The sequence below is a fragment of the Prionailurus viverrinus genome, chromosome A2, assembly GCF_022837055.1.
Source record: "Prionailurus viverrinus isolate Anna chromosome A2, UM_Priviv_1.0, whole genome shotgun sequence".
Lineage (NCBI taxonomy): Eukaryota > Metazoa > Chordata > Mammalia > Carnivora > Felidae > Prionailurus > Prionailurus viverrinus.
In genome coordinates this window covers 50842940-50864518 of record NC_062562.1, presented here as the reverse complement: position 1 = coordinate 50864518, position 21579 = coordinate 50842940, and the positions used below count along the sequence as shown (strand labels likewise).

The following is a 21579-nucleotide window of genomic DNA, read 5'->3' as shown; positions in this document are numbered from 1 at the left end:
CAAACTGATGCATAACAACCCCCAGGCAGGGCTGTGCTGACCCTCCCTCCAACTCAGCATCCTGAGCACAGTAGAGAAGCACATTGTGTCTCTTAGCTTATCCATTATATTCACCTTTATTTATTTTTCTTGATCTTAGTCACACCTGTGTCCTGGCCACTCAAGGCTGAAACCTCTTTCCCTGATCAGGCTCTCTCTCTCCCTCCATCCTCCTCTGGGCTGGGCTCCAGTCTGGGAAAGCAGTATCCTGGCTCAGAAAGGGGTTTTCTCCCACCCCCTGAAGTCACCCCTCGCTCAGAACTGCCATAGCTCCTGCCTCCTCTACCCCTGTCCCACAACCTCTCCAGCCTGGACTGGTTCATGTGCAAAATACTCTTTCCGGAATTTTGAAGAGAGGTGGGAAGATTCCCCCACCCCCACAGGACTGGGGTCGGTGGAGCCCTCAGTAAAGACCAACTCTCCCTGCTGGTTCTGAAAGGGTAATCCTAAGGAAGAAGCCAGGCACACGTGGGGAAGGGGCTGGGACAGTGAGGGAGGTGCTCTGCTCCCAGGTTGGCAGACAGCGTAAGGATTTTTGGCCAGTAGTCCCGAGGTGGCACCCCAAGGATTCAAGGGTAGAAGGCTCATTCAGGGGTTCCAGCCAGTACCCCTACGCCTGTCTCTGCTCAGCCTCAGTTGGCAAAATTTGGCGGCCTCCCGTTCCAGCCGTCGGCACAGCTCCAGGCGACCCTGCAGGCACGGACGAGCCCCAAGGCGGCCCCAGCTGGCGGCTTCGGTGGAAGGTAGCGCATCTAACGCCTGCAGCAGCCGCGGCAGGTCGCGCAGCAGGCGGTAGCGTGGCAGGGCGCGCAGTGGAGGGGGAATGTCGCCCTTGGCGCAGAGGCGACTGAAGTAAGCGAGCAGCAGCAGCGGGCGCGGGGCCGCGCGGAGCAGGGCGCGCAGGGGCGCTGCGCCGGAATCCGGACCACCGGGCAGACTGGGGTCGGCACTGCTCCACAGCAGCAGCACGGTGCCCTGCTCCTGCGCCACGCGCGCCCGCGCCGCCCACAGCCACGGCAGCGGGCCCACGCGCGCTACGCGCGTAGCCTCCCACAGGTCCACGATCACGTCGCACCCGCCGCCCAGCGCTGCCCGAAGCAGTTCAGCCAGTGCTCCCACCAGGCGCAGCTGCGCCTCTGACTCCGCCGCGTGCAGCAGCAACACCGGCCGCGCGTGGCTCGGGCCTGGGGGCGGGAGCAGATGAACAAGGTGTGGGGGGGGGGGTAAGAGACACCCCAGCACTTCCCCTCCCCCACTCCCCGCCTTGGGGCTACATCATAGGGTGCCTAGGAACTAGTATGATGTAGGAACCTAGTTCCTTATCTACGCTGTGGATGGGTACCCAAGGCAACTTTAGCCTATACTGTGCCTTTGGGCTAATAAGATGAAAGCTCCCTAGAAGGGGCCAAGTCTAGGTGCCAGGTTTGGCAGGTGCAGAGCAAGCTGGATTTCCGCCCCAATAGTCTCGTGCGCAGAGACTCTTAACAGTAACCACCTGCACAGAGGGACCTTTGTTCTGCCTTAACCATTCCTGACCACTAGGGGGCCTGAGGCTCCCCACCCTGAGTAGCAGAGAGCTTGGTGCAGCAGCACGGACCTGACTATCCGAGAAGGGAGTCTAAGCAGGGGAAGGGTGGGGGGCAACCAGCCTAGACGTTGTGCAGATCTGAATCCTCAGGTTACCCCCGAGTGTGCTTACCTGACAGTGGGCGCCGGCGAGTGAGGACCAGAACAATGCCCGAGAGGGTGGTGAGTGCCAGCAGTGCCAGGATCAAGAGCCCCAGGTGTCTATGAGAGACTGAGTCAAGCAGCGTGAGGCCAAGCCAGGGTCCTCAGTGCCCATCCTCCTTCTTACCCCACCCCACTCTCCCAAGAACTCACCATCCGGACACAAAAGGTGCTTCCAGGAAAACTGAACATCTGACCTCCACACCTGAAGGCACAGAGCCCCCCCATCCCTGTAAGCCAGGGTGGCCCCTCCTCCCAGGGGAAGTTGAATGGGGACAGAAGGGGAGTTCCCCTGGATAGGGAATTTCTCCAGCACAGGGTGTGTTTGGTCCAGCCCTGGCTGGGCACACAACAGGTCAAGAGTGGCAAACTCAAAAAATAAACTCAAAGTTGGCCAGGGTGTCCATGAGGACCCGGAGGGCACAGGCCCTGAATGAAGTAATCAGATGCCACTGAGCTCAAGCCCATTGTCACCATGACTGAATGTGGACACAGTACCAGGTTTTCTGATTTTCGAGGAGAAGCCAGAAATCAGCTTTTTAAAATATGAACTCTCCAATATTTAAATGGTGGCAACTAATTCCAATTTCAAACACCATGTTGGCCAAACCAAACATTTTTGCAGACTGGATTTGCCCCATGTGCCCCCTGAAGAGTAGATGCTAAGGGGGAATGTGCAGAGTGAGGGTAAGATTCCTTACCAGGACACAGCTCCCTGGCTTCAGGAAGGGAATGATAAGGTCTAGCGTCACTGGGCTTGACCCCTGAGTCTGTGGGAACAAAGAACAGAATGACTATCCCCATAGAGTCACATCTGGCTCTGTCCAGTCTGAGTCTTAGCCCATGCTCTTCCTCCTTTCTACTCCCCTTTACCCCCACCCAAATCCTACCCAGGCTTAAGGCCAAGTGCCACTGCTGACAAAAAAAGTCTTCCCCCTGCTTCATTCTCAGATCCTGCTGTGATCATTCCTGGATCTCAACCACTGAACAGATACATATTAATCAGGCGATCAGGCATTCATCAACAAACATACTATGGGTGCCTACTCTGTGTCAAGCCCTGAGGAAAGAAGACACAGATGTCATCTCTGTCCTCCAGCAGCTCACAAACCAAGGAGGCTAATTATACCCTGCCTCCCTTCTCTGTCCCACATGTCTGAGGGGATGGCTTGTCCATGGGAAAGAACCTAAGTTGTGAAGTCAGAAGACCACAATTTTAAAAAGTGAGGCTTGGGGCGCCTGGGTGGCTCAGTCGGTTGAGTGTCCTACTTCAGCTCAGGTCACGATCTCACGGTTTGTGAGTTCGAGCCCCGCGTCGGGCTCTGGGCTGATGGCTCAGAGCCTGGAGCCTGCTTCCGATTCTGTGTCTCCCTCTCTCTCTGCCCCTCCCCCATGCATGCTCTGTCTCTCTCTGTCTCAAAAATAAATAAACATTAAAAAAAATTTAAAAAAAAAAGTGAGGCTTAACTCTTGCCTTTGTGGTTCCTAGCTGTGTGATCTTTGCATGGAGATAGGTTACCTCTCTCCCTGACCCTCACTCAGTTTCTTCATTTATATATGAGGACTAGTAATCTTTATTTTACCAGGTTATTGAGAGCATCACATGTGAGTGTGCATGTGAACACCCTCTATCTTCCACAGTGTAGTGTGTATTCATTTAGTACTGAACTCCTTAGGGGCAGAGACTGTGTAAAATACTTTTCTTGTAGCTCCCAGAGTCTAATACAGGGTAGATACAGAGAAGGGATGTAATAAATACATGTTAAACTGGACAGAATTGATTGCCATCTGTTTACAGGCAGGGTATGGCTCCACCCTACATTCTGGGTGCTGGTTAGGGAGTTGACCAGAGTCTCCATCTTTTGGAAACTCTCTCCACCTCCAACCCCTGTACCACCTCTGTCCTAGACCTCATTTGCCAGCCAGATGTCAGCAGATGCTGACACAGTGACTCTCAAACCACGGCTGAACTCAGTGAAGGTGCTCTTTCCCCAGCTCACAGAGAGAGATGAGTCCATGGCTTTAGCACTCAATCTTAGGTTATCCCATGTGACTTTGTCTTAAATCTTAAGCATGGCTTGGTGTTAAATCTTAAACATTTGCTACCATCTGTCTGCCTGGGAGCCCTCATAGAATACAAAACAAGTAACCAAGCTGCAAGTGAGCATTTAAGAAAGAATTGGAAAAAGCTGACCATGCTTAGTCAGATTGGTGCTATGGTTTGGGGGATATATTTTATTATAGTTTTTATTTTAGATCCTCAGAAGAAAGTCTGCTAGTCAAACTGTTCTCAGTTCACATAATAGAGTTAAATCTGTCAGTGGTTTACAGTATTCTGCAAAAAGGACTTTAGCTTCCAGGGACTCTGTCTCCCAAGACAGTCAGGGAACTTCTGCCAAGTGCCTTATGGAGGCAAGCAGGAACACAGGGGAAGAGGACAGGGGTTTCCAGAGAGGGCATTGGTATAAAATGTGGCAGCAGATTGACCGGGTCAGAAGACAGCTGGTTGTAAGAGGGTCAGCCTCTTGCCTCTGTTTATTCCCTGGAAGTTCAGAAACTAAATGGATTAGACACTGCCCCATTAAAGACCCTGCTGACTGGCAGAGAAACCAGCCAACAAAGGCTGATCAAGTAAACAAATAATCACATGATGTAAGTCAGAGATTTGCTTGCCTCCACCTGCTGTGCTCCTAGCAACACGACCTTGGGTGGGGGTGGGGGACAAACCCTGGCTACTAGGCCATACCTGGCTAATGCTATACACAGGGGGCACCAAGCTGTCCTGCCCCAAGCCTGGATGGCTCCAGGCAGCACTGAAGGTGGCGTGCATCCTCGAGGAGAAGTGAAGGACCAGCTGCTGGGCCTGGGTATCCATGCTCACATTCCAGGATGGGACTGCCAGGGTGGGAAAGAGCATAATACAAGACATTCTGTTTGTAGGAAGTGGTAGGAGCTGGGTTGTGGTTGATAGAGAAGTCAGGGCAGGGCTAGAGTCTGGCTTGGTCACAGTTGGGTAAGGGTTAAGCGGTGGAAGGGGGTCCCAAAAGGGTCATTTATTGGCTCACCAGTCCCGCGGGGGCATTCAACGTGGCTGCTATTTCCAAAAGAGAACTGAGAAATCCAAGAATGGCAAGTCAGCAAGCTCTAGGCACCACCCATACCCTTCCCCATCCCCTGTCACCCATGCTTGTACCTTGAAGCAGAGCTGGGGGTGCAAGTCTACTCCCTCCAAAACATACCACTGTGGTAGGAGAAGGGAGTTAGTCAGGGAGCAGAGCCCTGGGCCCCAGCCCTGCCCACTCAAGTCCTGGGCAGGCCTGTCTCACCCCCTGTGACTCTCGAGCCGTGGCATTGGGGAGGTCTTCACAGAGGGTGTGCCAGCCCTGCCTCTGGCAGAGGGAGGCCTCCAGCTTCAGTGGGCAGCGGAGTGTTAGAGCCATGACCATCTGACTGTGCTGGCTGTAGTCAGTAAAGTGCACTGACTTCCAGAAGTCCGAGCCATCTGGGTAGGCGGCAGGCAGGGGCAGAGAGTGAGGCCTGGGGAGGCCTAGGCCCTGCTTCAGCCTCAGCCTTGCTTTGCACCCCAATCCCCAGAGCAGCAGGGGATGACTTTTTGAAGACAGCCAGCAGAGTTGCTGGAATGTCTAGGTACCAAATAAATGAGCACGCCTTCTCCAGACCTTTTATGACCTTTTCTACTTAAACTGTCTCCTCTCCTTCCTGTGCCTCCATTCTGGCCAGCTCCCTGCTGCTACCCAAACTCAAAATCCATATATTTTTGCTTAGGTTCCTCTTAGAACCAGGAATGTTCCCCTCCCTATTCTCCTTTTGAAATCCTGCCCACAGATTTCCTTTTGACATCCTGCCCATGGGGATCCTGCTTGGGTGAGCATCAGTTGGTTGAGCATCCAACTTTGGCTCAGTTGTGGTCTCATGGTTTGTGAGTTCAAGCCCTACATTCAGCTCTCTGCTGTCAGCATGGAGACTGCTTCGAATCCTCTGTCTCCCTCTCTCTTTGCACCTCCCCCACTTGTTCTCTCTTTCTCTATTAAAAATAAATAAACATTAAAAAAAATAAAATCCTTCCCATTTTCTGAGCCTATCTCAGGTGTCATCTTCTTTTTTTTTTTTTTTTTAATTTTTTTTTTCAACGTTTATTTATTTTTGGGACAGAGAGAGACAGAGCATGAACGGGGGAGGGGCAGAGAGAGAGGGAGACACAGAATCAGAAACAGGCTCCAGGCTCTGAGCCATCAGCCCAGAGCCCGACGCGGGGCTCGAACTCACGGACCGCGAGATTGTGACCTGGCTGAAGTCGGACGCTTAACCGACTGCGCCACCCAGGCGCCCCTCAGGTGTCATCTTCTATAAGAGACCTTCTCTGCTCAGACAGCCTGCATGGGATTCTCCCTTTCCTGAGTTCATGATCTACAGCCTAATCCTTAATTATAACAATGGCTTGGACTGTAGGCTGCTTTGTGCTTCTCATTTATTATGTTTCAGGGTCCTGTCTCTTTAATTTGGGGATAATAACATATATACAGCATTTTAGACATCACCAACCACTTTCACATAAATATTGAATTCAAGATTCATTTCCTCAACAGTTGGAAAGTAAGGCAGGGAAGGTATCACTACTTTACTGACGAAGAAACTGAGACTCAGAGAATAAGTGGGATGTGACCCCAAGATTTCTGGTCCATCCTCTTAGGACACCACCTGCTGGGTCTCATATTTCTGAACCTCTCACAGTGCCTAGTACAATGTTCAATACTGATATATTGGCAGGCTGATTGGTAGATGTGATAGCCCTTTTCCCCCACCAACTCCATGGAAAGTGCCTGCATGGCTTCTGGGGCTTCCTCCACAGCATAGGTACAAAGTGTGTGTGTGTGTGTGTGTGTGTGTGTGTGTGTGTGTAAGAGAGAGAGAGAGGCTGTGAATACACAAGAGTGCATATGTACAGCACTTACAGGCTTCAGGCCAGTTCTGGAAGGGGCATTTTTTGCACCTCACAGTGTCCTCTTGCAGGTAGGATGCCTGCGGGGACAGGGGAGAGCAGTCAGGGAAGGTCATAGGAATGGCTTTTCCCGTATCACTCATATCTGAAACTCATTCTGGCTTGACCCTTCCCTGATGCAAGCTGCCTGAGCTGGCAGAGCATGGATGAGGGGAAGCAGGGCAGCGTATGGGCAAGGGTAAGTGGTGTGTGACCAGAGTACAGGAGCAAGACCAGTAAGTATGGGGCTGGGGTTGAGTCCTCTTCTCCCTGGAGGCAGAACCTATCCTCCCCAGAAAGAGGAGAGGTCCATGTTCCTCCACTTTTGGCTTCCCTGGCTTCTGCCCTCAGTGATTCCCAAGGTGTCCGGTGCGCTGTGTGGACCCCTTCCCCTGGACTGCCCAAACACCCTGGCTGTTGCTTTCTGCCTCAGGTATCTGCCTGAACCTTCCCTTTTGTCTCCTCCTGGTTAACAAGGTCCCCTGAATTTTCTGTTTAGTTCAAATAAATCTTAACGCCAGGCACCTCAGCTTCATAAGGATTGGAGAGCTGCTATGGAGAGCTTATGGGGACAAGACTTTTGGAGCCACATGAAACCTTGCAGTGGCCACATGTGCCTCCACTGTGAGTCTTCAGAACACACAGCAAAGGCAACTGTGTATTCTGTCTCTGTGGGATGAGGCCAGTCTGAACCAGGGAAAGCTGGGTTTGGGTAGGACTAAGTTGGAATCACCCCCCAAAATGTCCCATGTTCAGCAGGACACTTCCATCTCTGACCCAGTGTGTGGCTCACAGTCAAGTTGGTAGCAGTCTTCCCAAGCATCTCATCAATACCCAGTCTTTTTAAGGCCTGACTTATTGGAGATATGCTTGACCAACTGTGCCTCTAGGAGTCCTAGGATTGGAGCCATGGACAACCCATACATTTTCCTCTGCTCACCTCTATGCACAGACACGGCAGAAAGAATTCATAAGGCAGGTCTACAGCATGGCCCCCAGGCACAATTTTCTGTTGACAAAGCAGCAAAAGGAGTGAAGAGGTGCCTGCCGAAAGAGTTTAGGCACCCTGGACAAGGGCAGCAGGAAGCTGGGACCTTGGCCAACACCCCCCATTTTTCCTCTTTATAGGAGAGTTATTTCTTTCACCAAGAAACTTCCTCCCAGGGAGGGAGGTCCCTGCTCTGTAGTCTATTTGCTCTGGGTATCTCAATATATGGAGTGGGGAAAGGGAGGAAATAGGGAAAGGATTATACATTTCTGGAGACCCTACTCTATGCCAGGTAGGTGCTAGAAGCATTAAGTCGATTAATTAAATGCCAGCATCTAAAATGATCTTTGTTTTTATAAATGAAGAGAGCTGAGGGAATCAGAGGTATAGCCTCATTCCCTGCAAATGATACCAAGTGCATACAAGGGCATCCACAACAACTGGAGGTTCAAGTGGGGTATCAGGGCCCAGGTTGAGTGAATGGGGAACAACTCATTCTCTGAGGCGCAGCAACAAAAGGAAGGAGATGGAAGGGTACCAAGACAGATGTGACCACTTCCTGGCGGGGGGGGGGGGGGGGTGTTGAAAAGCCTTCTTAGTGCAACCTGAATCTCATTAACGGTCTTCTCACTGGGGATAAATGCCATATTCATTTCTCTGCTAGGCGTTCATGGCTGCTCCAGGTGTCTCTGTCTGCCCTTTCCCTTCTGCATTTTCTGTCTAATCCAAAGAAGGCTTAATGCTAGGCACTTCAGAAATGTAGTAAGGTCATAAACAATTACTGTCCCTCTCTGGGCCTCAGTCTCCCCAAGTATACAACAGAGAGGTCCTTTTTGCTGCAGTGCTGTGTGATCTGGTTTTTCAAAGGGAGACAACACTCCAAACCTGGGCCTCGAAGGGACTGCTCAGCTCCTCGCATTCTAGTGCCCACTGGTGACAAAGACGCACGCTGACCTCGGGTCCCGGGGGAATGGTCACTCGAATAGCCCGTGCCTCAGGCAACAATTCAAAGGAGAACTCGGGCCCTGGGGAGAAGCAGAACTGGTAGTCTTGTCTCTTGGCCTTAGTGCAGTCACCATTACTTGGCTGCACCCATCTCTGGTCATACCCCATGCCTACCTCCATGCCTTTGTGAGCTGGGTCTGGGGAGACCTTCCATTGCCTTTGCATATGAAGGTTGGGTCCTTTTAGAGCGTGATCCCTTGTGAGAGATGTCTGGGAAGGGGACAGCAATGTGATGACCCTTCTCAGACAGGCAACAGCTATTCAGCAGCTTCCTCTGTAGGCAGAGAACAGGGTTGGCCTTAGGCCAGGAATCGAGCTTCTATTACTGCTTCTGGAACCTGGGGTACCACAGGCAAGTTGCTCAACCTTTAGACCTCGGTTTCCCTAACTGTGTAACAGACAGAATAGTCTACTTCATCACCATGTTCTCTATCTCTCATGTGGCTAGAGAACAAAATGAAAGGCCAGAAAGGAAAGGGCTGTGGGGTATAAGGCAGGGCTGGAACTGGCAGGGGGAGTACCTGAGCAGATGCTGGCATCTTGTGTCTCCTACAGAACCGGAACTTGTATGACTTTTTGAATTTCTGCACCAGGAAGTGGATCCAGCCCCCCTGGAGGTCTGCGCAGGAAAGGACACATTGACTATCCAGCCCTTCACTGCCCCTCCCCTACCTGGAAGTGTGGCCTGATGTTAGGCAGGAAGTCATTTGAGATCATGGAGGGTAATGATATCAAGCTTCTTTAGTCCTAAAAATTATGATATAGTCAAAAAAGGATTAATTCCTTAGGTAGAGAAAAAGCTATATATATGCAAATATGTCCACTGTAGCATTATTTACAGCAGTGAAAAATTAGAAACTGCCAATTGTTAAACAGTGTCTGGGCATTTAGTATGTGCCAGGCACTAAGCTAGGCAATTAAAATACAGACTTGAATTAAGAAAGATCTTACTTTGTGAATAGAAGGTAATAATAGGAAACTCACAGAACTGAAACATTTTAATGCCAAGAATTGGTACCAGTGGAAAGGAGAAACACCTTCACAAAATGATAAAAGTGAACCCATGAATATCAGTCATGCTATGCTATTTTAGGATGACCTGTCTCTGTTGAGGTTGACAATAGGACAGACATCTGTTCTAGGATGATAAGTCCCACTTTCCTCAGCCTGCCGCCCCCCGCCCCCCGCCCCCCGCCAATGCTCCTAATTCCCATCTCCACTGAGAAGGGCCCAAAGGGCTATTTCTCATACCTGAAGGATTTGACATCAGATGCAGGTGCAAATAGCAGGCGGGGAGCCAGAGCTGAGCACACCAGGACTTTAGAGACACAGGAAGGGCCAACTGGGTATGGCAAGGAATATGAGCAGACCCTCCTGGGAGGGATGATAAGAAAATCAAATGATAGGGTCCAAGAAGGTCCCTCTTGCCTCAGACAAGTTGCACTTGAGACTGAGATGTGTGGCTTTGAGCAAGTGACGGATCTCTCTAAGCCTCAGCTTCCTCATTCATAAAGTAGGACTGTTGTCAAGATCAAGTAAGATAATATGTGGGAAAATGATTTGTAAACCAGAATGTACCATAAGATATGAAGGAGTGTTGTATCTCCGACAGGAATGAGGGATCAGTTAAGGGAGAGAGATTATCTTCTGTCTCTCATTTAATCCTCCCCTCAGCCCAGGGGCAACAGTTTTCATGGTACCATCATTTCTACCGCACTGCTCTACCCCTCAGAAATGGAGAGTCAGAGGGACTAAGGGCACTGCTTGCAGCCACATGTGGAGTATGTGGTGGAACTGCAATGCAAATCCAGGCTTGTCTGGATTCTAAACCCCGTGTTTTCCTTGTTATGCTACTTCCCAATTTGGGAACAAAAATGACTAGCTCATTAGGGATCTGGAACAAAAGGGACAAAGAAGAGAATCAGGGCAGGGAATGAGACTCACCAGTGAGTGCGTCTTCCTGAAGGCACAGGGCCCAGTAAGGGTAAGAAAAGAGAGAAGAATTATTAGTAGAGATTCCCATGGGGGGCATTCTCCCTGAGGTCTTTGGTTCAAATCACCTAATTCTAAGGTCCATAAGCTAATAGCCCATCCACTCTAGCTCTTTTCTTTCTAGCTCAACCCTGCCCAGGCCCTCAGCACACCAGAACCTTGGCTACCCCTTTGAGACCATATAAATGACACACTGGGGCTGTCACCAGGGCACAGGGACTTGGGAGGCAGAAGAGGACAGGCCGAAGAGTGGGGACCTTTACCAGCCTGTGGCAGGCAGCTGTCCCCACTGGGCAGTGGGGGTATCTTACCATGTGGGAGGCCAGCAGACAGTGGGTGCTCCAGTGCAGAAGATAGGGGCAGCCAATCCCAGAGGAGGGAGAGAGGCCAATGAGCAGCAGGAGAGGCAGGAGCAGGGCTGCCAGTCTGGGGCTCCCCATGGACTTCCGTGGGGTCAGAGCCCCCAGAACATGGCTGCACAGCCTGAAGGATGGCAGGGACTTGCTGTTCAGTAGCAGAGAGTTCAGGGAGCAGGAGCCCTCGCCTCAGCCTGCCACTGCCCCGCCCTGGCCCAAAGCTCCTCCTCGATCCTAGATCCTAACCAGCCAGCCAGGCCACATTCCTTCCCCTAGCGGAGGGCCGGAGGGACGCTTGCTCGCGCCACCCCCCCACCCCCCCACCCCCTGTCCCAAATCCGACTGCCCCCACCTGGAGGGCAAGGGGCTCCTGCTCTGGCAGAGAAATAACAGGAAAGAGGCCAGCACAGGGTTAGGAGGATGGAGGGCTGTACCTATTTCTTAACCCCTCCTACTGCCGCAACACCCGCCCACTACCGCTCTTGGACTTGGGAGCTTCCTTGGAGACATGCTACATCCCCTCACTTAGAGAATCAATAGAGCTATTAAGCACTGTTCTGCAATGGGGCCTGGAGACAATGGTGACGAAGGCACCACTTAGAGTTGAACAGAACAACAAAAAGTCATTACAGGATGCATATAAATCGCACATGCTCCCATACTCCTCCTGCTCCCTACCTGGGTGACCCTCAGGACTATAGACTAGCTTCCTCTCTCCACCCAGCTCTTCTGGGCAAAGGGCTCCAAGCCAAAGGGACCTCCAGCTTCAAGCATCCTCTAATCAGTACTGTCTGTTCAGGAAGCCCCAGAACTCATAGCTGAGCCCTGGAGCTGAGGGAGCAGGCCCCACGCACTGACCTGGTTTTCTGTGGTTTCTGATGCTGACGAGGCTCCACGCTTTGTGGGGACCCTCCCTATCATCCCACAGCTTCCTCCTGCTCATGGAGCATTTGAACTGCTTTAGTCCTTATTTTGGTGACACACATAGAAAGCAAGTTTGGGGCACACCTACAGGGTTAAGTCATCTTGAGATTGTAGCCTGACTATAACCTTCTTTAGGCCAATTCTAAGTCTTCAGGTCCACAGTCTGAAGACCCATTGTACTCATTATCCTAAAAATACCCTCTAACTTTTGAGTTCCTCAGAAGATAAGGACCCTTTCCTATTAGTTAAGTTCTCCAATGCATAGCAGTTGATGTCAAGAAATACGTGCTTTGGGCGTTCCTGGGTAGCTCAGTCAGTTTACTCTTGATTTTGGCTCAGGTCATAGTCTCGCCTTTGTGAGTTCCAGCCCTGTGTCCACAGCCCTGTGTTCCAGCCCACTTTGAGTGCAGAGCCTGCTTGGGATTCTCTCTTTCCCTTTCTCTCTGTCCCTCCCGTTTTTTTTTTTCCTCTCTCTCTCAAAAATGAATAAACTTAAAGAAAAAGAGAAATAGGTGTTTTGTAGTTGAATAAATATAAATGATACATTTAAGTAGCATTTATCTGCTTCACATTTCACAAGCACTTTCATATTTGATCCTCCTAATCACTTCATGAGAGAGGTAAGTGAGAATTATTCTTTTCATTTCATAAAAAGAGAACATTTCGGGGCACCTGGGTGGCTCAGTTGGTTAAGCGCCCGACTTCGGCTCAGGTCATGATCTCGCAGTTTGTGGGTTCAAGCCCTGCGTCGGGCTCTGTGCTGACAGCTCAGCGCCTGGAGCCTGTTTCCGATTCTGTGTCTCCCTCTCTGTCCCTCCCCTGGTCACACTCTGTCTCTCTCTCTCTCAAAACTAAATAAACACTAAAAAGAATTAAAAAGGGAGAGAGAGAGAACACTTCATAAAAAGGTAACAGAAAGAAGAGTGATTTTGTCAAGGTCATTCTAGCCCAGGGAGCTCCAATTCTGCCAGCCTCCCACAGTTCATCTCATTTTCTACCATCCTGTAGTCTTTCTTCCCACTGCCTCATCTCCCTCTGCTCCTGGGAACCTAAAAGAGTTTGCATGGCAAGGATCTGTTTTTTGGCCTTGGAGCCCATCACTGCAAAAACAGATTAGTTAAGGGGCACCTGGGTGGCTCAGTCGGTTAAGCATCCAACTTCGGCTCAGGTCATGATCTCACAGTTCAAGAATTTGAGTCCCTTGTTGGGCTCTGTGCTGACATCTCGGAGCCTGGAGCTTGCTTCAGATTCTGTCTCCCTCTCTCTCTGCCCCTCCCCCACTTGCGCCCTTTCAAAAATAAACAACAAAATAATATTTAAACAAAAATAAATTTAAAAATCCGATTAGTTAAGATATGAAGGAAGAAAAATGTGGTCTGGCCATACTAAGGATAGGTTAAGTAGTTTTCCCCCTCAATTTTTACCGAAACCAAAGTGGTTTAGATCTACATAACTAATGCAATTTCCAACGCTAAGGGCATAAAGTAAGAGACTTGGTTCTATTCTAGAATACTTTTCTTTCTTAACCTCTTATATCTTCTGCTCTGTCACAGTGAAAATATTTCCTTAATTTCTCCCTGACCCTGGCTGAAGTATGGTAGGAGAAGCAGAAAAGAAACAAAAAGGACCCACATTCACACATAAAAAGGAAAAAAAGAATAGAAAGGGAAGAACACAAGCACCTAGAAAAGGAAAAAGAATAAAGATGAGTAAGAAAGATAGAAGAGAGAAAAGAAGGTGTGTTTTATTTATTGTCTGCTAGTTTGCCTATTGACTGAAGAGTCTGTTCCAAAAATGATTTAAAGTAAAAAGCACAGAAGGTGAGTTCCAACACATCCTGGGAAAGAGTAGGGAATCAGTTCAAGATTTGCTAAACTCTTACTATCAGGCTCTGGGCCATATCTCATTTTATGAGTACTACAAGCCTTGAGGTCAGTCTTATTAAACCATTTTACCGACTGGAAAACACTAGGAAGATTACGTAATTTGCCCAAATACAAAAATGGAGAGCTGGGACTCACCACCCTATCTTTCTGGCTCTTTCTGCCAGAACACACTGCTTGGGGAGATCTGTGGGAAGTCAGAGGGTTTCCGGGCCCTACGGTCCATGGAAATACTAGATTTAGCAATGTGATGTAGTTAGTAGGGTTAACAATGTGAAGGAAGGATTTGGAAAGAACAGGTCTTATGACAGTGAATTAGTGGTCAGACTTCCAGATGAGCAGAGATTGTTTGGCAAGTGTCAACACAGGAGTAACTGGCTGGAAATAAGAGGTAGCCAACTAGAGTAAAAGCCACTGTAGCACAGAGGCCCTGTCCTCTTGCAAGATGGCTGAGCCTGCCTAATCTGTGGTTTGTGTCTGAAGGAGCGGACCCCAGACTTCATGCTCTAATAACCTTTACTTGGGGACCAAGCCAGCAGCTGAGGAAGTCTTGGCAGGCCCATGAACATGCTCAGAGACAGAGTACACTGTGGGGGCCGTGGACAGCTGTTTTTCTTGAGCCTTACTCTTATATGGACTCTGGTCAGACCATGCAGCAGCACCTCCAGGCTCTTTCTGTAATGGCTGATTCTTAAAGTCTGTTGGGGCAACTGTGCCTACTACCGTTAGGACACCTTGGACAAGAGGGGCCAACCCATTAGACAAATGTAAACCAAGAGTGGACAAGTGTCCCTTCCTCATTTCTGCTGTTCCAGAAGGGATCAACCTCTAGAATTCCAAGGCAAGAAATTATGCCTAACAGAGAGGTAGGGACCCCCAGTGTGAGAAAGGGAAGTTAACAATGCTCTTCAAGGAAAGGGATCTGGATATTTATTAAGCACCTGCTATGTATTTTATTTAATCCTCACAATCCCGGTAGCTACTATGATTCCCACGTGTCAGATCAAAATCAGAGACTCAAGTATCTTGCTCAAGGCAAAAGGTAGAATTCCAACCTAAGTCAATCTAATATCAGAAACTGTTCACTCCACTACACCACACTGCCTTTCTCATGGACCAGATGCTCTCTAAGGGTCCCTCCAACGCCTATATTCTAGATGTGCAAACATTAGGGAATTACCATTCCTTACATTTATATACTGTTACATAGCTCACAAAACATCTTCATAATACTTCGTCTTCAAAACAATCCTGTGAAATATGCAGTGTTGATCCTAGCCATAGGACTAGGTAGGTGTGCTGGTACTTGAACCCATCTTTCACCATCCAATATAGTGTTGTTCCCATTAACTCAAGATCTCTTTCAAAGGGGATCTTGTTTGCTTTGGGGAATGCTACAACCTTGAGGCAGGAAAAAAAAAAAATGACTGGAAAAGCAGATTCCCAATAACCCAACAAGCAGAAAACAAAAATAAACCAAATGGCTTTTTCCCCCATTCACAGCCATTTCCATAATAGGTCTTCAAAAGCACTCTAAGACTATAAAATATCATTCCAATAATCAGAGAAAATTTTAACATTATTTATTTTTGAAAGTTTTCACTTAAAAGTTTTTATTTGCATCCCAATTCTTTGAAAATAAGCAATTTGTGCCTGATGCACATAATTCCATTACCCACACATTTCCATCTGCTTTCTTTCCAAATTCTACTCCTGCCACAGTCTAATTTTTTCCTCTATGCAATACATCCTGACTTCACTCTACAGTAGGTCAAGTTACTTCATTCAACAGAGTACACACTATGTGTCAGGTACTGAGCAAGGGGTGAGGAAAAGACATGTAAACAAGTAATTCTGTCAATAAGAGGTAAAATAAAAATGCCATGTGGATTCAAAGAAAGAACTCTTTACTCCTCAAATTGAAGCAACCAGAAGGCTCCAGAATTACCATATAAACTGAATCTTGAAGGATACGCAATAAAGGCATATGAAGGTATAAAGGGGACATATTTAAGCAAACTGGGAAAACATGAAAGCAATATGAGGACTCATGAGGTTGTACTGACCTAGAAAGACTGCGTGAGAGTATTGGGAGATAATGCAAGACTGGTACACTGGAATCACATCTTGGGAATGTCAAGAGATGGAAGTATTTTGATTGTTCAAAAAATAATGGCACATTGTAGACTTGATGATAATCTAGAGCTGTGCTCTTGGTGTACTCGCTTGCACCACAGGGATGCAGGAAGAGGTGTGGGTATGAGGTGGAAGACAAGGAGCTAAGTTTGGTACACACTGAGTTTGAGACGACAATCAGAACATGTAGAGAAAAAGCTTTTGCAGAAGTACTACCAGTATCTAAGAGTGAGAGAGTGTATACCTAATATTTATGGAATAAAAGAATGAGTTAAAAAGATGACTAGAACTCTGGAGAGGGCAGAGATCTGCCATTAGAGACCTGAACATCATCCAGAGACGATAATAAAGTCAAGTGGACAAGAACAAAGGGACACACATCTTTCCTGCAATAAATATTTACTGTATGTCAGACTTTTAGGTGTGAAAAGAGCCTTTAGTTCACAGGTCTCTTTCTCATTTCCATTTTTAACTTATCTGTTCCATGCCATCAGATCCCGTGCTCATTAGTTGTTTCACATGTATATCATGCTTCACCCAGATTGCAAGCTCCCTTACATGCAGGGATACTTTAAAAATCTTTTGGATGCCATAATATATTATTAGACACATAACTGACGATCTGTTAACAGTGAATGATAAACATGAATATCCAACCAAAAGAACCCATAACCCAAGCAGGATAAATGAGACTGGACCATTTTACAGGTGGAGAGATTAAATGTACAGCCCATGGTAGTTTCTGGTAATCAGTTGCAGGGCTGCTACTATGACTTATGTTCCCTATGCCCACTTCACTTCTCTATGGCTACTTCCAGGTTTCTCAGGAAACTACCTACCTCCTAGGGCCCAAGGCCACTCAAGCAACATACCTTTCACACTCTGTCAAATCCCAACACAAGGCACAGGGTGGACAAGGCAGTTCTAACTTTATTGAAGTTCTTTTCATTAAAATGCCACAGCCTGCAGGGGGAGCCTCGCAAATGATTCCTGCCCCACAACCTATAGATTGAAGTAGAATTTGATTTATTCCCTATCTCCTTCAGTCTTGGTGGCTAAGGGGTAATTGATGAAAGTGGAGAGAATGACCAAGAGGCAAGGATGAGGCTCGGTCTTAAAGAAAACCCCAGAAGGGCTTCAACTTCAACAAGTTTGTTCTACAGTTGTTGATCACCCAGTTCCAGCCAACCAGGAATAAGTTAAATATAGTTTTGCCACCTTAGCTGACGGCAACAGGAGGGGCTTTCCAGAACGTGGACTGCGTTTGCACTAGCTGCCAAAATCACCAAAGATTTCAGAGCAGCTCCTCTACTTCTCACTCCACTCAATGGGAGGCCCAGGCTTCTACCCCACAGAGCAGTCCATCAGGCAGGCTTCATTTACGCTTCTTCTCCTGTGTGCTGGTGAACCAAGAGTCTAGGAGCTTCTTGCTGTAGTATAACTGCCAGGCATGCACTTGGACTGCCAGCACCAACACCAGGTACATGACAGAGACAGCAGAAAAACCAAAGAGGAAGCGGTAAGCCTTTCCATGGCGGTAGAGCTGCTGTGCAGCAGGGAACATCTCCATGCTGCCATAAATGAGAGGAGCTATGGAAAAGAGCCCCATGCTGATCATGGAGAGCACCAGGTAGCTAATGTTGTTTCGAGGGAAGGAGAAGAGGCCCAAGAGAGAGGGCACAATGCTCAGCAAATACGGATATTCCCACTGATAGGGCATGGCCACCTGGTCATGCGACAATAGCCTCAGGTGTCCCACACTCATCTTGGCAACCAGCAGCAGCCATATGACCAGATGCACGTAGATCAGCTTCTTGATTTCATACTTGAGGGTCACACTGTGGGGTAGAGCAGAGGAAGAAGTACCTTTCATTCAAAATTCTCTGACCACCAACTATATGCCAGGCAACTATAACGGAACACTGAGATACAAACATGAATAAGATACAGCCCCTGCCTGGAGGCTTGGGGAACAGGAACAAAAGAAAAAATAATAGGAAAATGAAGTGGAAGAGGTCTAGTAAATATATATTGCAAGATATATGAGATCACAGGAAGGAGTAATCAGTTCAGCTTAGGATGGGATGTCTGAGAAGGGGTGCTGGAGGAGAGTGATATTTGAGCTCTGAAGGGTGGGTGGAGCTGTACATACCATTAAGAGGTAATAACATGCAGGCAAAAAGACATTAGCACTGTGTTCCAGGAAAGCAGGTGGTGCAGCAGGAATACTTTGCAGTGGGAAGGGGAGTAGCAGGATATGAAGTTGCAAAGACTATGAGTCACATAAAAGGCAAAAGAGTAACTCAGAGCTGTGTATTTAGAGAGATGATTTTGACTGCACCACAGGAATATAGCCTAGAAGAAGGAGATACTGGCAGTGAGGAAATCAACTCAGGCTGCTCATTATTTCCCCAGCTAGAGTAGATTTTATATCCAAAGGAAGCACACATATTTCTCTTATTCTTCTAATTCTCTCCGGTCCTAAATGTGTCCTCTTCACACCCCTGAGGGCAGTTTCTGCTCTGAACAGTCATCAAAACACGGGTTCGGGTTGTGATATCTCTTGGGCAGGGTCCAAGGATTAACAATGAAAGTAAAGTCCAAAAAGCTTGTCATTCTTCAAAACTCTGGAAGGATGTGAAAAACATTCTGGGAGAGTTTGATGGATTTAAGGAAAGAAAATCAATTTTTCCAGGTTTTAATTTTAAAAGTATTCATTATAGAAAATGATAGAAAATGTGGAAAGGTAGGGGTAAAAAAATCAGTCACCTGTAGACTTCGTGCTCCATGAAGGCAGGGACCAATTTTGTCTTTTTTAAAAGAAACTTTTTTATTGAAGGTATAACATGCATACAAAGACCATATCTGTTTTTGCTTATTACTGTATCCTCAGTGCCTAGCACAATGCCTGATGGGTAGAAACTCAATAAAGATTTGTTGAATAAACGAATGTAAAAATACCCCTTACAGGGGAATGTTCATAAAATTCATTCTAGGCAAGTAAACGGTGGACTCTATGGTCCACATTCCCCAAAACGGCCCGAAAAAGAACAGCTACCATGTATTGGACAGACTCTCTACACGAATTACTAGCTCACTAAATTCTTCACCAAAACCTAAATAGATTACTTTTCCTTTCACAGATAAGGAAACTGAAGTTCAATTAAAAATTGGGTTTCCGAGGTCACAGGAGCCAGCGTCGGAAGACTCAGGAGCCTAGAGGGTAGGGACTGGACCCTCCCAAGGCAAAGGGAAGATCACGGGGTGGCGTTTATGGCAGCAGTGGGGCTTCCCGAAATTGGGGACAGGCCCTAGGCCAACATGCGAGGAGGGGACTCGGCAGGTGCGCACTGGCGGGATGGGGGGTGGAAGTAAGACCCCGAGGCCGGCCGGCGTCTCTTCCCAAGCCCTACGGGTTCCGGCTGGAGAGAAGGGCTCCGTGCTTCCAACCTCACTTTCATACCTCATCTGGTAGTGCATGGCGACGCGCTCCCGGTGCTGAAAGTCGCTGCCGTCGGTACCGGCCGCTCGCGGGCCTGCCCGAGATGCCATTATCCCCGCCCCAAATCCCGGAGCCCCTTACACCGACCCTCGCCGCAACTACCGGGCCAAGAACCCTAAACACCCGGTTACCACAGCCTCCACTCGCCACCCTAACAGCCGCGCGGTTCTGTGGGGACAACTTCCGGCCTCTCTGTCTCAGGAGGACCGACTCTGTGGTCACGTCCTCGCGCACGCGCACGCTCTCTGGACCAGGCCCCATCCTGACTCTGCCCTTTTGGAGTGCGGAAGCAGTTAAGCGGCACGGAAGGCATCTTTTTGCCATCTTTCTGCACCGTATCTTCTAGATTATCAAACACGTTCACCTTTTAAACTCTAATATGAATTTAAGACAGCAATGTCTCCACTTCACAGATGGGGAAATGATACTTTAAAAAGGTTATGAAACTGTCCCAAAAGCACACATCATTGACACATGGATTACTTAATCATTGCAAAGAGAAAATGGTAACTTTATAGTGGAAAAACCTGGGGTGTACCCTTAACCAAGTAAAGTTAACTTGAACAGTAATAAGACAAACTGACATCCTGTTACATTGAGAACACAGCATCACTTCTGTGATCTTTCTGGCAAAAATACTTAATCTGAATCTAATCATGAAGAGATGATAGATTAAATTTAAGGATATACTATAAGATAACTAGATTGTAATTTTTAAAATGTGAAGGCTATGAAAGAAAGAGAAAATCGTGTCTTTTTTTAATGTTTATTTTGAGCGGGGGAGGGGCAGAGAGAGGGGGAGGATCTAAAGCAGGCTCTGTCTTGACAGCAGAGAGCCAGATGCAGGGCTCCATCTCACAAACCATGACATCATGACCTGTGCCAAAGTTGCATGCTTAACAGGCTGAGCCACCCAGATGCTCCAGAAAATTGTGTTTCTTAAATAGTAAGACTTGAAAGTTGAAACGACCACTCAATCCAAGGGCTGCAGAATGGATGAAACAGGCATGAAAACATTTATCTCCTTATACATCTCTAGCAGAGTTCTTGGATGAGCATTGTCAATGAGCAGTAACATTTAGAAAAAAATGTTTATTTTGAGAGAGAGTGAGCATGGGGGGGGGGAGGAGGGGGGAGGAGAGAGAGATTCCCAAGCAGTCTCTCACTAACAGAGCTTGACATAGGGCTTGATCCCTATGACCTAAGCTGAAACCAAGAATCAGAAATCCAACCAACTGATCAATCCAGGCGCCCTGAGTAGTAATACTTTGAAAGGAATTTTTTTTCTGAGCAGTAGTCTCAACCAGCTTAAAATACTCAGTAAAGCACATTACAAACATCCATGTTATCATCCAGGATTTGTTGTTCCATTTATAGAGCACAGTCAATAGATTCAGTATAATTTTTAAGGGTCCTGCAACTTTTGGGATGGTAAGTGAGCACTGACTTCAACTTAAAGTCACCACCTGCATTAGCCCCTAACAAGAGACGCAGCCTGTCCTTTGAAGCTTTGATGCCAGGCATTGACTTCTCTCCAGCTATAAAAGTCCTAGATGGCATCTTCATCTAATAGAAAGCTGTTTCATCTACATTGAAAATCTGTTGCTTAGCATAACCACCTTAATTAATTATCTCAACTAGATCTTTTGGATAACTTGCTGCAGCTTCTACCTGCTGCTTTACCTTGCACTTTTATGTTACAGAGATTCCTTAAGCCTCATGAACCAACCTCTGCTAGCTTCACACTTTTCTTCTGAAGCTTCCACACCTGTCTTAGCCTTCATAGAATTGAAGAGAATTAGGCCCTTGCTCTCAGTTAGGCTTTGGCTTAAGGAAATTTTGTGGCTGGTTTGATCTTTTATCTAGACTACTAAAACTTTATATCAGTAATAAGCCTGTTTCACTTTCTTATCATTCGTGTGTTCACTGGAGTAGCACTTTTACTTTCCTCCAAGAACTTTTCCTTTGCATTCACAATTTGGCTGTTTGGTGCAAGAGGCCTAGCTTTCAGCTTACCTTGACTTTCA

General features: G+C 47.8%; 2 protein-coding genes across 3 annotated transcripts; both read right to left on the bottom strand.

Moving 5' to 3' along the window:
* Nucleotides 1-95: 95 nt before the first annotated feature.
* IL17RE (interleukin 17 receptor E) lies at nucleotides 96-11515 on the bottom strand. Of its 2 annotated transcripts, XM_047839170.1 has the most exons (17): nucleotides 11460-11515; nucleotides 11063-11234; nucleotides 10704-10719; nucleotides 10011-10133; nucleotides 9281-9378; nucleotides 8874-9033; nucleotides 8640-8779; nucleotides 7707-7775; nucleotides 6741-6807; nucleotides 5094-5269; nucleotides 4961-5008; nucleotides 4833-4878; nucleotides 4514-4662; nucleotides 2469-2537; nucleotides 1921-1972; nucleotides 1739-1837; nucleotides 96-1223 (listed from the first exon to the last, which is right to left on the bottom strand). In XM_047839170.1, the coding sequence occupies exons 2-17, from the start codon at nucleotides 11189-11191 to the stop codon at nucleotides 628-630; spliced, it is 2037 nt and encodes a 678-aa protein (XP_047695126.1). In that variant the 5' UTR covers nucleotides 11192-11234; nucleotides 11460-11515; the 3' UTR covers nucleotides 96-627. The 2 variants fall into 2 exon arrangements, with proteins under 2 accessions (XP_047695126.1, XP_047695119.1); XM_047839163.1 differs by lacking the exons at nucleotides 8640-8779; nucleotides 8874-9033; nucleotides 11460-11515 and having other exon boundaries at nucleotides 11063-11354.
* Nucleotides 11516-15475: 3960 nt separating this feature from the next.
* On the bottom strand, nucleotides 15476-19744 carry JAGN1 (jagunal homolog 1). The gene is made up of 2 exons (XM_047839201.1): nucleotides 19514-19744; nucleotides 15476-17888 (listed from the first exon to the last, which is right to left on the bottom strand). Exons 1-2 carry the CDS (start codon nucleotides 19600-19602, stop codon nucleotides 17426-17428), a joined length of 552 nt encoding a protein of 183 aa, XP_047695157.1. The 5' UTR covers nucleotides 19603-19744; the 3' UTR covers nucleotides 15476-17425.
* Nucleotides 19745-21579: the final 1835 nt, after the last annotated feature.